Source organism: Canis lupus, chromosome 9 (genome assembly GCF_003254725.2).
Source record: "Canis lupus dingo isolate Sandy chromosome 9, ASM325472v2, whole genome shotgun sequence".
In the NCBI taxonomy this organism is placed as follows: domain Eukaryota; kingdom Metazoa; phylum Chordata; class Mammalia; order Carnivora; family Canidae; genus Canis; species Canis lupus.
This window is the reverse complement of record NC_064251.1, coordinates 12,347,438-12,364,552: the sequence shown is the minus strand read 5'-3', so window position 1 is coordinate 12,364,552 and position 17,115 is coordinate 12,347,438. Positions and strand designations below refer to the sequence as shown.

General features: G+C 34.6%; 1 protein-coding gene across 9 annotated transcripts in view; it reads left to right on the top strand.

Annotated features, from left to right (window-relative positions):
- The window catches only part of CEP112 (centrosomal protein 112), a 401,294-nt gene that overhangs the window by 107,733 nt on the left and 276,446 nt on the right, over nt 1-17,115 (top strand). For all 9 annotated transcript variants that reach the window (XR_007412846.1, XR_007412847.1, XM_049113963.1 and 6 more), the window contains one exon: nt 2,339-2,418. Coding sequence is in view for 7 of the 9 variants with exons in the window: in XM_049113963.1 (XP_048969920.1) it covers nt 2,339-2,418 (80 nt within the window). In the remaining 2 variants the exon portion in view is untranslated. The remainder of the gene's footprint in view (nt 1-2,338; nt 2,419-17,115) is intronic.

Genomic DNA, 17,115 nt, shown 5'->3' with positions numbered 1-17,115 from the left:
AGCTATTATTTAACAAAAATAGGACACAGAAATTAGTTTTTTGCTTGTTGACTATTAGAGAAGTACACGTTAAAAATAATTGTGAAATGTTTATAGTATCACTGGTGAAATTAAAGACTGTGTCTATGTCAATCTATCAGAACTTTAGAGAAGTTTGGAACAACAACAAAAAGCTGTATAAAAAAGGAACATAAAAAAATCACAGCATAAAGAAAAATTGTGTAAATAAGAATATTGTAGTGATAGGAATAGATTCAATAATCTCCCCTAGTAAAAGAAAATGTATAATTTAGGTCAAAAGCCAGATCTGTGTGATATTTATAAGAGACTTAAAATTAATTAACAGAGGTAGCTTAAAACAGAAGGATAGGGAAGCATGTATAAACAATAGAAACATTAACGTGGAGATGTTAACTGTTTTCTCAACTGTCATTCCCCCATCTTCTACTCCAACTTTTGTGTTTTTATTTAGTTAGTGTTTGGTTTTTTGCTTAAGATATTTCAAGAAAGGATTTAACTGATATAAAAACATGTTTCCAGGGGTGCCTGGGTAACTCAGTTAAGCATCTGCCTTGGCTCAGGTCATGATCCCAGTGTCCTGGGATCGAGCCCTACATGGGCTCTATGCTCAGCTGGGTCTGCTTCTCCCTTTCCCCGCCCCTTCCCCCACTCAGGCTTGCTCTCTCAAATAGGTAAATGAAATCTTTAAGAAAACAAACAAAAACATATATTTCCAAAATGTCCACATTGGGTCATCTCTGAGTTTAATTTGGGGCTTTAATTTCTTTGATTCCATACATGAAAGAGACCAATCAGTGTTGCGATGGTGCTTCTCTTGCTTTATTAATGAATGTATGCACTCCGATTTAGCATGCCTGTTATGTGCCAAGCTTGTAACACATACCAGGAATCCAATATAAGTAAGATAATAATTTGAGTCTAGGACCTGGTAAAATTTTGGACAGTGGACTTTTTTCCTCATGTAAAGTAAAATAAATGTAATGGCAAAATTTTGTCGGGGAGGTTGGTTGCTCTTTCTTGTTTTAGTAAGGTAGGTATTTATGAGGTATTTTAATTTTACCATTTAAAATATGGTGGAGAGGGGCCCTCTGTCTTTATTTTCCCAAGGACCTACCCTTGCTACCACCCTGTGTGTTTCCAGTTTTGTCTCACAGTAGCCAGTAGAAACTTTTTGATATTCTCATGGAATATGAGAATACAAAAAAACTCATGGTAGATTTCCTCTCTCCTCTTTCTCCTTTCAGTTGACAAATGGTTGATTTTATTTATGTATTTGTTTTACTAAACCACCCAAAGGAGAAAAACATAAGAGAATTATCAAAGGAAGAGGTCAAAGAGTAAAAGGTTTTTGAATTGGGGAGGTCTCCATCCAAACTAATACAAATAGCCAAGTACAGGCATTTTGGGCTAGCACTGAGTCAGTGTTTGTAAAGTGCATGTGTATGTGTGTAGGTATGTGTATTGTTGTTGTTGGTTTTGTGCTTGTCACTCCTCTCCCATCCCCTGTACCCACCAGTGGCGCTGTCAGCTTCATCTGGCTTGCCAGCATGTATGCAGCTGGTGTCCTCGCCCCACTAAGTGACTTGCATTTTCTTATCTACCTGCTGGCTCTGTACCCTCAGTTGTCTTGTATGTGGAAGCATGGCTGCCCTTTTACTCCTCTCTTTCCATCCAGCTATACCAAAGTCTCCTTTCCCTGCAGATCCATATAATGTCCATGTTGGATATGCTTATCTGTACTTGCGTGTGAAGTTTACTGTGAAGAGAAAGTTTTGGTTAGCCCTCATTATTCGTGCCACCATCCCACTGACTCAAAGGGTGCTGCATTTAGGAAAGAGATCCTTATGGTGGAGGGATTGTCTCCCAAACTCAGTGAATGGTTATACAAACTGTTCCCAACAGTGGAAGAGAGGGCTATTTCATCAAAACCTGTATATGTTTGCAAAATATAGACACATGATTTATTATATTCTCCTGAATCTTGTGAGATTCCTTTCCTTTGGCTAGTATGTAAATTAAAAAAAAAACTTAACAAGTGACTGCTCCTTTTGAAGTTCTTAGGTATCGGTTTATTTTACAGGAAATCCACACATAGGTAGACTCAAAACAATTACTAACTTTGACCAGAAAATTGGTTTTGGAAGTATAATATTGAAATAGTTGGATGGTAAATGATTATGACTAAACAAGTCTCTATCTTGAAATATCTAAATCTAATTTTACATTAAAAATAGATTTAAGATGACCATTTCATTGTTTGTATTTCTCCTCGGAGTACTTGTCTTCTGATAACTTTTACATATCTTCATCATGGCAGATTCATGACTTGCAGAGTGAACTTGATAAAGAGAAAGAAGATGCTCAAAAGAAAATCCATAAATTTGAGGAAGCACTGAAGTGAGTAAAACTGTAATATATTTAATTAAAAAATACCCTTATTCTAGACTGTGAGCCACATTAAGCAACTAGAACTTAAACATCCTATTTTTATGAGTCTTGCTGTGGTTTAGTGTGAATTGGTTTCCTACCATGAATCTCTATTTTTTGAATTTTATAACTAGCCAGCACATTTTTTTTTTTCAAAAAGGAAAAATCAGTTCATCTGTTTTTAAGTGATAGGAATGTAAGAAAATAGAACTTAGTGGTTTTAGATGCTTTCTTCTTCTTAAATGAAAACAGATTAAAAAGAAAAAAACCAAGATTTAGGTCTTAGGACATTTAGAAATTCCTCTGTAGATTTTTTTTTTGTAGAAATTTGGATAATGAAATGTTCTAGTTGTTATATTTGAAAATGGACTATTACATAGGCATTGTTTGGAAAAGATTTTGTCTCATGATATAACACTTAAATCTACATATTAAAGTATCAGATTGTATTTGTCTTCTCCATTCATTTACTAGGTTGATTAGGTCCTACTTATCAGTAGGTTTTATCATTTAGTTTTTAGCTGAAAAATATTGATTTAGTCAATAAATATTGAGTTTCCACCATGTGTCAGGCAACGTGTAGTCCCTTCCCAGAGGACATTAGAATCAATTGGAAAGATATTCAAGAACTTTGGCAATCATATTACAGAGTGGTAACAGGGTACCTGACCCAAAAAAGTGATTTAAGAAAGGAGGCTTACTTGAGTGCATTATATCTAGTTAATTCCCAGAGACTCAGCTAATTCGATTTTTCTTTCTTCCTCAAACCTTCAAACAAGAATACTTGCAGAAAAGCCAAAAAGAACACCCAGAATGAACAAACCTAGTATCAGGTTCTGCCTGGGCAGATCACATAACCATTTCCTCTCCCTCATTTTGCTTGTTAATAAAACGAATTAGCCAAGTTGTTATATAGAGCATCTTAATTTGTGTACTAGGACATTATGATTATAAATTTTTTATCTGCAAGAGGACTTACTGCTTATTTGTCCACACCATCACACATGAATTAGATAAAGTCAGAAGAGAACTGTAATATTCATTAAATACTGAGTTAAATAAGTGTATTTTATACTCCAATTTGGATGGTGACAAAACTAGGGCATTCTTGCTTCCTTCATGGAGGGCATGCCCTTCCTTTATTCTTTGTTCATTTTTTTCTCCTTCAAATGTTGATTTCTCTTTTGTTCTACTTTGTCTCTGTTCTTTTATAATTTCTTTATACTTCTTTCAGTGGCTTTTTGATTTGCATTTTATATTCCTAAAAGAAGAGAGAATCCCTCTAAATAATAGTACATCAACAAGTATTTGTTTGGTACTTAAGATGTCTATAGATTGTGGTATGATATGAAAACAAATAGAAGACTTAGAGTATATAGCTCAAGACAGAATGCTGTTCTCAATGTTTTTATATAGTTCGGGTTAGGCACTGAAATACTAGATACTCAGTTGTTGACAGTCAGTGCAATTGGAATTCACAAAGATTTTTTCATTGGGATATTGGGAGTTTATGTGTAAAATAGCTTAGTATCTTTTAATGTTCACTGATACATTATGGAAGAACTCTAAGCCTTTGGGGTTTTCTATGTACAACATCATCCACTGAGCCAAGTAACACTCTTTAAGGCTTTAAAGGTCTTTACCAAAAGACATATATATATGAATGATTATATATATTATTATTATGATTATATATATAAATATTATATATATGAATGAACATATATATAAATATGAATGATTACTGGTTTTTAGTTAGTACTGAAAATATGTAGTTATAATTTCCATAGAACATATGATAATATTGGTCTTTAGATGATGTGATAAGTGAGCCTATAGGAAACAAGCGCTTACTTAGCTAAAACATTTTGTTTTGGTCATAGTTGTTATATAAATATATACATGACTGGGTGTGAATGTATATGCCAGAAAAAAATTTTTTACTGGGTTTTAAGAAAAAATATAGAAGGATGAAAGAATCTGGGCCTTGATTTCTCGCCCAGAGGCCTCTTGACATTACTAAAACAAACCAGTCATGCATTTTTGTTAAAAGGAGATATGAAAACTGGATATTCCTTTATTCTTTTTAATCATTGCCTTACATTTTTGTCATGTTATTTTATAACCTTGAAACATATGCTTATCTTTTTGCAAATTTTTATAATATATAAAATGTATATATATATTTGAATATAGATATTTAGAAATATATGTTAAGTTTGCTCTTGCTTAGAGTTTGCTGTAAATAAAAATACTATAAGGAGAAGTGAAACAGTGGCTCATTGTACCCTTATGATTTTTAATAGTCTTTTTTTAAAGCTAGTTAATAGAGCACTATGGTTTAACATCTGAAGGATTTTTTAAAAAGCATATAGGAAAAAGCTCCCCTTCCATATAAGCCTTCTAGCTGTACATTTTCCCTTTTTGGATGGAGCCATGTTGGCCAGTTTTTTGTGTATCCTTTCATAGGCAAATATAAATATTCCTTCCCCATTATCTTTTCCCCTTACATTCTACATATATCCTGGTATTTCTTTTTTTATTGTTTTTAACTTATCAATTAAAATTGGAAATCATTTCATATAAGGACATAAGAGCTTCTTCATTCTAATTTATGTATTTGATGTAATTTATTTGGCTAGTTCTGTAGTTATGAACATGATGAAAATTCTCTCATTTGTCTTCTAGTACATACGTGGTTTGATTTTAACATTAAAATCTATGATTCATTTGAATGTATCCAGTGTAGGTTGTGAGGTATGGATCCCATTGTTTGTGTTGTTTGTCAGATGGTTAACTACCTCGAGATCATTTATTTTAATGATCTAGCCTCTCCCTCATTTGAGTTCTGCTGCAGAGCCATTACTACACATGTTTCTAGACTTTCTGTTCCCCTCCAGAGATCTGGATGTGGTTGTACCAGTCTCAGACTCTTTTAATTATTGCAGTTTAAAAATAATATTTAATGTCTAGTAGGACCTCTTATTCTGCCACAGTGGTCTTTTTTAGAATCCTTTTTTTTTCTTTTCATATTTTTCCACTTGAGCTTTACAGTTAACCGTCTACTTAAAAAATATCAGTCTTTTTGTTAATGTTAACTGAACATGTAAAATTCAACAAAGGAAGAATTGACATCTTTTTTTTTTTTTTTGACATCTTTTATGTTAAATCTTTTTGTGCAAGAACATGATATGCTTCTCTCTTTGTTAAGGTCTTCTTTTGGCCTTTTTGTGCCAAAAAAAGGTGCCATACCTTTTTTGAAACAAATATTGTTTGCAAGAAATTTGTTACTTAAATGTCACAAGTTGGTTCTTTTGTGTTAGGCATGTGTGCTAGTATTTTGACTATTTATTAGGTATGTGATGTGAAAATTGAAATATGTAGGATGTTGTATGTTCTAGGCTGGTTCTAGGCTAGAATTTGAGGTATGGATTGTAAAAATCTCTGTACTTTTGGACACACCATGTACTTGTCTATGAAGAATGCAGAACTCTTTAGGGCATCACTAGCTTTGTGTATCCTTTGTAGCCATTCAGTTGTCTTATTTAATCAAATTAATTGATTAATTCCTCCCAACGTTTATTTTCTTCTAGGATCTGTGTTGGTGTTAAGTATACACTGTGTGGGACAGAGCAGGCAAGGGCTGTGCTATGGCCACTGTGCACAGATGCACACAGGTTTTGTATTGCATAGGACCTATTAGTACAGCGGTGTGGTACACTGTGTAGTAGTGCCCACAATACAGGGGGCACTGTTCACGGAGACTGCTATGTGATGTTCTGGAAGCTAGATGTGTTTTTTCCTGCTTTACTTGGTAACATCCGATATTGTTGATTTCATTTTATGAACTTAGCATAAAATAGTTATTTTGCCTTTTATTAAACTATTGTTTGGATTACTGTACTGTTTGTAAAAGTAGAAATTTTATATTGAGGGGGGAAAATGAAGTGTTTCATGCACGATTTCCAGAGTTTGGATTGGTAATTTATAGGAAGTCCAGAATCTGTCTGCTTAACCTCCTGTGCCCATGACATCTTTTTAAGGTAAAGTTGCCTGAGCACCTCCTAAGTGTCTTTACTACTTAGTCGGCTTTCCTTTACTGGTTACCATCAGCAGATATTCAGACTGTATCATGTTCATCCTTTGTGTAATGTTTTCTTCTGTTCATGTAGGCAGAATGAAAGTCAGTGTTGTTTTCTTCTGCCGGCCAGTCTAATAGGATGTCTTTAAAGCTACCCAACTTTTCCTTTCAGAGAAGAAACAATCTTAGGAATTTAAATACCAAGTCTTATTTATTGTGGAATTTCTATCTAGATCTCTTTAGAATACCACTTATTTTTTGTAGTACTGATTCTAGATAGCACTATGGATTTGCAATACTTTCAGGATTATATCATTTAAGTAATTGGTGAATATAGGAAAAATAAGGAATAGTAACTTCTAGTAGAGCTTATTTCAGCAAGTAAATAATTAATGTTTTTATAATAATAGTATATAATGGTTTTATAATACATAGAGTGAACTTATAAGTAAAATATCTATTTTTAAAATAGATTGAAATGACTTTTAGGGACGCCTGAGTGGCTCAGGGGTTGAGTGTCTGCTTTCAGCTTAGGGCATGATCCCGGAATCGAGTCCTGCTTCGGGCTCCCTGCATGAAGCCTGCTTCTCCCTCTGCCTGTATCTCTGCCTCTGTGTATCTCTCATGAATAAATAAATAAAATCTTTAAAAAAAAAAAAGAATTGACTTTTATAGTATAAACAAACATATTAACATAAAATTAAAATATAACATAAACATGTTGAGAAAGGGGGTATTATTATACCAGATATAAAATTATTTCTGTATTTAAATTCTAAATTTGTCCTGGCCTGAACTCTTTTTAAGTGATTTAGGGAAGCATTTGAGTTTAGCGTAATTAAGGGCATGGACTCTGGACCCAGCGTTCAGAGATCCAAATACATGCTCAAATTACTAGCTGTGTGACCCTGGCTATGGTGCGTAATTTCTATGTGATGCAGTCTTTACATCTGTAAAATGAGGATAGTAATAAAATCTTCCTCCTAAGAGGCTTAGAAGCATTAACATGTGCATTTAGAACAGTGTCTGTTACATACATATATGAGCCCTTAGCAATATGTTTCTCATTGCCTTATCAGAAGATACAACACGTTCTTCAGAAGTAGTAATCTTTCCCTGGCACCATTTTTTTTTTTAAACAAATAGCTTTATTGAGGTATGATTATCACACCATAAAACTTACTCATTTTAAGCATATAGTTCAGTGCTTTTTAGTAAATTTGTAGAGTTGTGTCACCATCACCATAGTTCAATTTTAGAACATTCCATCAGCCCAAAAGATTCCTTATGGCATCAGATTTTAGAAGGAAACTCTCATAATTGATATTTTCTGACTAAAAAGAATAAGCTATAAGGGACAAGATCCTCCACAGTTATTTTGTGGTAAATGCTAACTGACCATTTCTTATTTTGACCCTCAATAAAAATTGAAGTCATTATATTGAGATTTATTTCAACATTTTGTGGAGATCTAACCTAATGTAGCCCTAATATGTTGCGTCTGTGTGTTATTTAACTTTCTCATGTTTTAACTTTCATACAAGGATGAGTTTAGAAAGCAGGTTCTGTGGTATGAGTGCATGTGCACAAGCTTGCATGCATGTAAGTGCAGTAAAAGGGGCCTAGAAGTACGTATATGCTAACATGTTTAGCACTAGAGTAGGAGTGATATTCATGTTTCTCTCTGTGTTTGTATTTAGTTCAAATCTCTCCTAATAAGAATAGTGTATGTTACTTTTGTAGCTTAATAGTAAAAGACAGAAGAAACCAATACACATTTTAGAGGGAAGAATTGTGGAGTATTAATAACGGTGACCTCTGGGTGGTAGGCATATGGGATTTAGAAAGAATTTCTCTGTATTCCACATGTTCTAAAATACATGCGTTCAGCAATTCCTCAGAGTCTTGAGACCCTTTCAACTTGTCCTAAATCTCTTAGCCAGCATGGGCTAGAGCAGGTAATAAGTTCAGTCTCTGGAAATACCTGAAGTCTAATTATTTGGGGTTTTGATTGGAAAAAACCTTTCATGTATTTCATATAATAAAAGGACAGATGATAGGGTTGGCTTTTCACTTTTTTTTATAGGTGAGAATTTTTGTCACCTAGAGAAGGGATAACCTGCTACAATATTTTAAGAAAGGCTATTAGGAAGCCTATGGAATATAGAATAGGAAATACAGCTTTCTAATAAGTGTACAATTAGAATATTATTAATGAAAGTGAAAGGTATTTGCTATGGGAGATTATAGTACATTTTTGACATGCTTTAAGTCTTCTTGTGGGAATTCACATATAATATAGATTCATTTTCTGCTTTTCATTTATGAATCTTATTTTGTAAAACTTGAATCTGATTATAGTACACAAATTTCGATTCCTAATGTCAGAGCAGATTATATGCACTGCTTATTGATCCCAAGAGTAAAACACAATGCACTGGTTACCAATCCCTGGGAAGGACTACAGAGATCATCATGATGCCAGCCACCAGAAAGAGAAGTCCAAACATTTCTGCCTACTGCATCTTAGCATTGGAGTCACCAAGAACACAGCACCAGCATTGGATGGAACAGTGCTTTCCTTACACAGAGAAGGGACAGAGCAAGATGAGCTTCAGTAGTGGGCTCAGTCACCCATGGGCAATGTCTCTTTCCCAATGGCTGTCCCAAGGCAATTTGCCTACCTCTCCTTTGTTGCAGTAGAAAGACTCTGTCCTCTCCGTGTGGAGGTCAGATCTAACAGTGAGGTTGGCCAGGTGCCAGATGATGCACACACTTCAAGCAAAGACAAAAGAACATTCTTTGACCCGAAACAGGGAGAAATATTCCCACACAAGATGATAAGCCCAGCATAAGCTTTGTGGGCTCTTTGTCTGTTGAGAAGTATTCCAAGCCCCAGGCCCATTCTTATGTGGCCGAGTGGGTCAAAAGACTGCAAGTATGAGACTGCCTTTCCTAACACCTAAATATCCTGATATTTCAGGAGAGGTAAATCTCATGTCTGACTTGTACTTTCAGGAGATTATCCTGGCAAGAGTGAGAATATCATGTATATGAGTAACAAGAAATTGGAAGCAGGAACATTAAGGGATGGGGACACAGTAACAGCCTGGGGGAAAGGCACTGGACTCTGAATCTAGTGAGTCTGTGACAGAGTGGAAAGACAGCTCCCAGGAAAAGCAATTTCTCTGGAACTATTCAGGTTCATCTAAGTACCTTTTTAAAAAAATTCAGAGTCAGAATGAACTTTCACAGATAAATTCCAAGAGATATGCTGACGGAAAAGCTCCCCTGCTTTATATTTTTATGCCATGTAGGAGTAACATAGATTGTTGAGCAAATGGGAACATAAAGTAAAATGTGTTTGAAAATACTGTAACATGGTCTTAGGAGATATAAATTTAAAGATGTTTAACTTTTATTGTTGAAATTTGTTGCCAGCTTTATTGAGGTATAATTGACCTAGAACGTTGTTAAGCTTATTAAGGCATACAATGTGTTGATTGATACACTTCCGTATTGTGAAATGATGACCATCATGGCTTTAGCTACCACCACCATCAGCTCACAAAATTACCAATTTTTTTTTTTGTGTGTGTGTGGTGAGAACAATTGAGATCTACTCTCTTAGCAACTTATAAGTGTGTAGTAGGTATTGTTAACTATACACACCATGCTGTACATTAGATCCCAAGAACTTACTTATCTAATAACTGGAAGATTGTACTCTTTAATAAACATCTTCCCCTTATCCCTTCCCTAGTAGGTCCTGGTGTTCACCATTTTACTCTTTTTCTGTGAATTGGGCTTTTTTTTTTTTATTTTTTTTTTTAAGATTCCATATACAAGGGTTCTCACACAGTATTTCTCTTTCTCAGTCTGACTTCTTTTACTTAGCATACTGCCCTCAAGGTCAATCCATGTTGCAAATGACAGGATTTCCTTCTTCTTATGGCTGAATAATTTTCCATAATTCAGCCATTATTTCTTTAAATAAACTTCCTACTCTTTTCTTCCTGTCTTCTTCTAAAACTCCAGTAATTCACAAATTGGTTCTTTCGATAGTATCCCACAGTCCGTGTAGGCTTTATTCATACTTTTTCATTGTTTTTTTCCTCCTCTCACTGGGTAATTTCAAAGTTCCTGTCTTCTGGTCTTCTGTCTCATAGGTTTTCTTTTTTTGGCCTGATCCCTATTGGTCTGGATGCTGTTGGTTCTTTTTCATGACCATTCTCTATTGCATTCTTCATTTCATTCATTTATTCTTCAACTCCAGAATTTGTTTGCTTCTTTTTTTTTTCATAATTTCTTTCTCTTTCTTAAACTTATTTTTTCATGTGCTATTTTCTTGATTTCATTGAATTGTCTTTCTGTGTCTCAGAGTTCCCTTAGGATATATAATATGTATTCTCTATCATGTAAATCACAGATGTCCATGTCTTTGGGGTCAGTTACTGTACAGTTATTGTGATCCTTTGATGGTGTCATGTTTCCCTGATTTTTCATGTTTCTTGAGGTTTGGCATTGCCTTCCTCATGTTTGACATAGTAGTCACCTCCCAGGGGTCTTTACTATTTGCCTTCAGGAGAGAAATACCCTCCTTCAGCCCTGCTAGTTATTTTGAGGCCTTCTCAGACTTTCTAGAGTACACCTGCTACATGCTTCTTTCTCCCTCTTGTGGCAGAATTCTTAAGCTTATATGCCTTTTCTAGATTCTGCAACATATCTGGCCAAGTGCCGACAGATTCTTTGTTTTTACAGACATGGCACTACAGCTCAAGTTTGTGGTCTCTGTCTGGCCCTCAGATTTAGGCTGGCTTTTTGTGTATCCTCTCTAGCCATTTGCTAAAGCTTGTTCTGGCTGCTGCCACTGGGAGCTCACACAGGGAGCTGGCTGCAGGGAGAGGGTGTGTGTGGGTAAGGTGCACTGAGTGCTGTGGGTGGGCGTGGGCCTATTGAAGGATCTGTGGGTAGGGAATTTCCAGTGGCTCATGGGCAGGCTTCTTGATGGAGTCCATGGTGCAGTGAGTAGGATCTGAGTCCTGTTAATGCCCCCTGAGAGTCTTGTCTACCATTTTCCCATCCTCTCCCCACCCTTTAGTCACACAGCTATTCAGTATTCCAGATGGAGTTGGATAAAAATGAACTTCTTTTGCTCAACTTAGATTTTGAGACCATATTGTTAAATAGCATTTTAGCTTATTCTCACTTGTTGAATAATGTTTCTTTGTTGTTGTTGTTGTTGTTGAATAATGTTTCAAAGTGAACATACCACAATGTTATTTATCCATCCTACTGTCAGTTTCTAGCTTGGGGATGATATTATTGACAGTGCTGAAGTGAACATTCTTATGTTTCTTTTGGTGGACACATATACACATTTCCCTTAAATATACATCTTCATCCAAATTGTTATGTTGTGCCAAGCTAGACACATAAAGACACATAAAGTTATATATAACTTAGTGGGGATTTGGGTTGGTTTGGAATCAAAGGGAAGACGTTATTGGAGGCCTTTCCTCACTTTTACTTCACTCTGGTACAGTTTTGAACGTCTCATTCTGAGAACCCAGTCATATATCTATCAATTTAGTTTGTTTTGGAGGATCAAAGACACAAGTGATCTGATTCATAGACCGGCTGGTTGGTGAATGGGTGATGATATAAGCTAATTGAGCAAATATTACAAGTAAGGAAAAAAATATGAGAATTTCTTAAGAACTTATAATATTATTGATTTTTGAAATATTCCTGCCTCCAGTAAAGATTCTGTTACCAACAACTGTTTTTTGAAAAAATAAAGTCATTTTTTCAGGTATCACTGCTTTTTTTGGGGGGGTGGGGTGGCTCCTACCCACTGCTTTTTCAAGTACAATTTCACTTGCATATACAATTATTAGAAAAAAATTCTTGAGGTTTTCTACCGTAATTCAGAATGTTCTTGAAGTAGATTTTTATTTGCTTTGAGGCCAACCCTCAATGGTAGTGATGGTCAGTAAATGTTTATCATTTGGTTTATTGAAAGTCATTCTATAAAATAATTCTATTTCAATAAAATATTTATTTATATAAAAATGAGCAGCACCTCTTCTTTTGCCTGACTTTATAGTTTTATTTAAAATGAGAAAATTTATGAAATATTTTTGGGGTGCTATTTTTCTAATACATTTTAGAAAACACAGTCTTTTCTTGTTTAATATACACAGTATTTATAATCTCCCATTACAGTGGAAAACAGATTATTTACCCCTAAAGTCATATTTTTAAAGTAGTTATATTTTTAAACATGAGTAGAAAAGCTTTCCTGTAAGGTTCTTATAAATCTCTTTCATTTATCTTTTGGTTGTTTGTTGTTATAAATCTACATTTATAATATTAGTAGGAATGGGGATTAATCTTCAAATAGGAATGCCTTAGAGTATAGATAATAAAACTCCAATGTTGTAAATACAGTTTTTTTACTTTTATTTGCTAGAAGGTAATCTTAAAAGAAGACAAATGGAATATTAAATAATTTTGTGATTGTTCAAAGGACAGAGTGGACTATATTTTGATTAGGTTTGTTTTTTAATGGAACATTGCTTATTGTAAAAATTTGGATGAAATTCCATTAAAAGCAGATAACCTTTCAGTTTACCCAGGAGCTTGAATTTTGAATTTTGGTAGAAAGAGAGAGCTAGGTTCAGTCTTGTGCAGGAATTTTGAAGTATAGCTGAATCGTATAATTCTAAATTCAGTTTTATATATTGCCAAAGTGAAGGACTGTGGCTTGATCATTTTGTTTATAAGGTTGGCAAAAAAATACCTTAAGGAATCACTAGTGATATATACTTTAAAAAGGAAAAAAAAGTAAATTAAAGAGTTATACAAAAAGAAGCTAAAGATTTCTGTGCCTAATAAGTGCTTGAAAGTATCTTTACCTTGATAAGAGAATTTATTTTGTTTAGAAAACAAATTTGTACCTTTAAGAAGTTTTCTTGGCAATTATCATATGATTTCACTCATATATAGAATATAAGAAATAGTGAAAGGGACCATAAGGGAAAGGAGGGAAACTGAGTGGGGGGAAAAATTAGAGAGGAAGACAAACCATGAGAGACTTCTAACTCTGGAAACAAACAAAGAAGGTTGCAAAAAGGGGAATAGGTGGTGGGAGGATGAGGTGACTGGGTGATGGGTATTAAGGAGGGCACTTGATGAGACGAGCACTAGGTGTTATGTTGTATGTTCGCAAATTGAATTTAAATAAAATGTAAAAAAATAAAGTTTTTTGCAGTATGATATATGAAAAATGAAAAGAAAGTTTTCTTGGAAGATTAATTATAAAAACTGTTCTACTACAATATAAAGTAACCCCTAAGCTATGATACTTAATAAGGAAGATGTGATGGTAGCTTTAATGAAGAATATTTAAGTTTAAAGATGAATTTGGTTTGCAAATTTTCAGTCTATTTTTTATTACTGTTACTGAAATTAAGAACAGATACAATTCATGATGTATTACTCAATGAAAATACGTCAGATTTTCATATCTATCATATTACCTCCAACAGCCTAAATATTATACAGAGTGAGGAGCAAGAAGAAATTGATGCATATGACATTATTATAGATTTCATGCAACTGGAATTAGATTAATTATATCAAGGTTGGGTTAAATGTAACCAGAGATTGATAAATTATATTATAGTTGATTTATTTAAAAAGCTTGTTATTTGTAACTGCCCACTTTTGTTCTAGGCTAATCCAAGAGAGAAATACTTTTTTTCTACTATAGTAATAGAGAGCTTATGTTAAAATGAACCTATGCAGGGTCTTTGGAGGGTGAACTCTGGATGCTGACATTATCCAATGAGAAAACTTTTATACATATCTATTCTTTAGCTTTGTTTTTATTATAAAATTAGTATATATTTGCTGTAGAAAATTGGAAAATGATAGAAGAGCCTAAAAGAATCAAAATAGCTTATGATCACATTAAATTGAGCTACTTTACTGTTATGCCATTTTAATTACTCAGAAAACACTAAATCTTGAGCTCTCATGCAGTGATAACATCCCCTCACACTCTATTCTTTTTTCTTTTTCCCCACACTCTTTGTCTCCAGAATTGTCTTAGCCATTCTTATATGCTCTTTTGTTTCAATTTCAGAATCAGGTTTTATGAAATTCTGTTGATATTTTATTTTATTTGCATTGCTTTTATAGATTAAGTAGATTTAAAATTTTTACTAGATTGGTTTATTTCTTCCATAAATAATATATTTCTCCATTAGTCTATTTTAATAGCTTTTAAGATTTATTTATAGCTTTTATTTATTTGAGAGAGAAAAAGAGAGCACAGTAGCAGGGGGAGTGGAGAGGCAGAAGGAGAGAGAGACAGAACCTTCAAGCAGACTCCCCACTGAGCATTGAGCCCAACACAGGGCTGGATCCCGGGACCCTGAGATCATGACCTGAGCTGAAACCAAGAGTCAGAGGTCTGACTGGGCCACCCAGGAGCCCCTATTTTAATGTCTTTAAATGTTTACAATTTTCTCCACATATATTTTTCATATTTTTGTTAAATTTATTCTTACATATAGTTTATATTACCATTTTGTATTTTATCTTTTTCAAGATTATATTTCGTAATTGAAGGATCCAGCTGATAGAATTTTTTTTTAAATTTTTTTTTTAGGGTGAGTATGCACATGGTGGGGAAGTGGCAGTGAGGCAGAGAGAGAGGGAGAGAGAGCATCTCAAGCAGATGCCAAGCTCCCCTTGGAGCCTGGTGCAGGGCTCAATCTCATGACACTGAGATCGTGACCTGAGCCAATATCAAGAGTGGGAAGCTTAACTGATTGAGCCATGCCAGTGTCCCTGGAAATACATTTTAAAAAACTACTGGACTCCTGCATCTAGCAACTTTGCAGAATGTATTTTCAAAGTTGGCCTATAAATTATGTTGGAGTTGCTGTGTGGATTATGGTGATTATTTACTGATTATTCAGTAAATAATTTATTTTTTCTTCCTTATTCAATTTTTATGCTTTTTCTATCACCACTCTCACCTTCCTGCACTGGTTAGAATTTCCAACAAAATGTTGAATATCATGGTGAGTGCAGGCATCCTTGTATATAGGGAATACTTTAACTATGAATGATGTATAATTTTTGGTTGAAGGTTTTTAATAGGCCACTTATATCAGGGTAAGGAAATTCCCCATCCGTTCCTAGTTTTCTAAGAGTTCTTTATGTTTTTAAAAGTCATAGATGGATGTCATAATGTATCAAAAATTTTTTTTATTGCAGTGGTCATATGACTTCTTAAAATGATTTTTATTTTATTTATTTATTTAAAGATTTATTTGAGAGAGAGAGAGGCCGCACGCACAAGTGGGAGGGGCAGAGGGAGAGGGAGAGAATCCCAAGCAGACTCTGCACTGAGCACAGAGCCCAACACAGGGCTTGATCTCACGACTCTGAAATCACAACCTAAGGTGAAACCAAGAGTTAGGCACCTAGCTGACTGTGCCACCCAGGCACCTCTTAAAATGATTCTTTTTTTTTTTTTTAAGATTTTATTTATTTATTCATGAGAGACACAGAAAGAGAGAGGGGGAGAAAAAGAGAGAGAGGCAGAGACACAGGCAGAGGGAGAAGCAGGCTCCATGCAGGGAGCCCAACGCCAGACTGGATCCCAGATCTCCAGGATCACACCCTGGGCTGCAGGCAGTGCTAAACCGCTGCGCCACCGGGGCTGCCCTCTTAAAATGATTCTTAAAAATTTAGGTTCCACTTTTTAAGCAAATTTCAGTTATACAATACTGTGTTATCAACTGTAGTTACATCATTATTATATATTAGATCCTAACACCATATTCATCTTACAACTGAAAAGTTGTATCGTTTTTACCATCCTCTATTTTCCCCACCTCCAGCTCCTGGCAATCACTTTTCTACTCTCTGTTTCTAGGAGTTAACTTTTCTCTTGTTTTTTTTTTTTTTTTTTAAGATTCTGTATATAAGTGATATCATGCAATATTTATCCTTTTCTGCCTGGCCTATTTCACATAGCATAATATCCTCCAGATTCATTCACATTGTTGTAAATGACAGGATATCCTTCATTTTTGAGAATAATGTTACATTATATGTATACACCACAATTTCTTGATCTGTTCACCCACAGATAGATACTTAAGTTGTTTCCATACTTTGGCTATTGTGAATAATGTTTCAAGGAACATGAAAATATAGGTAGATACTTCTTCAAGGTAGTGGTTCTGTTTCTTTTGATTTTTCCAGAAATGGGATTACTGGATCATATGGTAGTTTTGTTTTTAATTTCCTGCGGAGCCTCCATACTGGTTTTCATAGTGGCTGCACCAGTTTACATTCCCACCAGTAGTGCACAGGGTTGCCTTTTCCTACACCCTCACCAACAGTTGTTATCTCTTGTCTTTTTGATAGTAGCCTTTTACCAGGTTTGTAGTGATATTTCATTGTGATTTTGATTTATATTTCCCTAATGGTTTGTGATGTTGAACACATTTTCATGTAAATGTAGGGCTTTGGGGAGGAGATCTTTTTTTTTTTTCCTT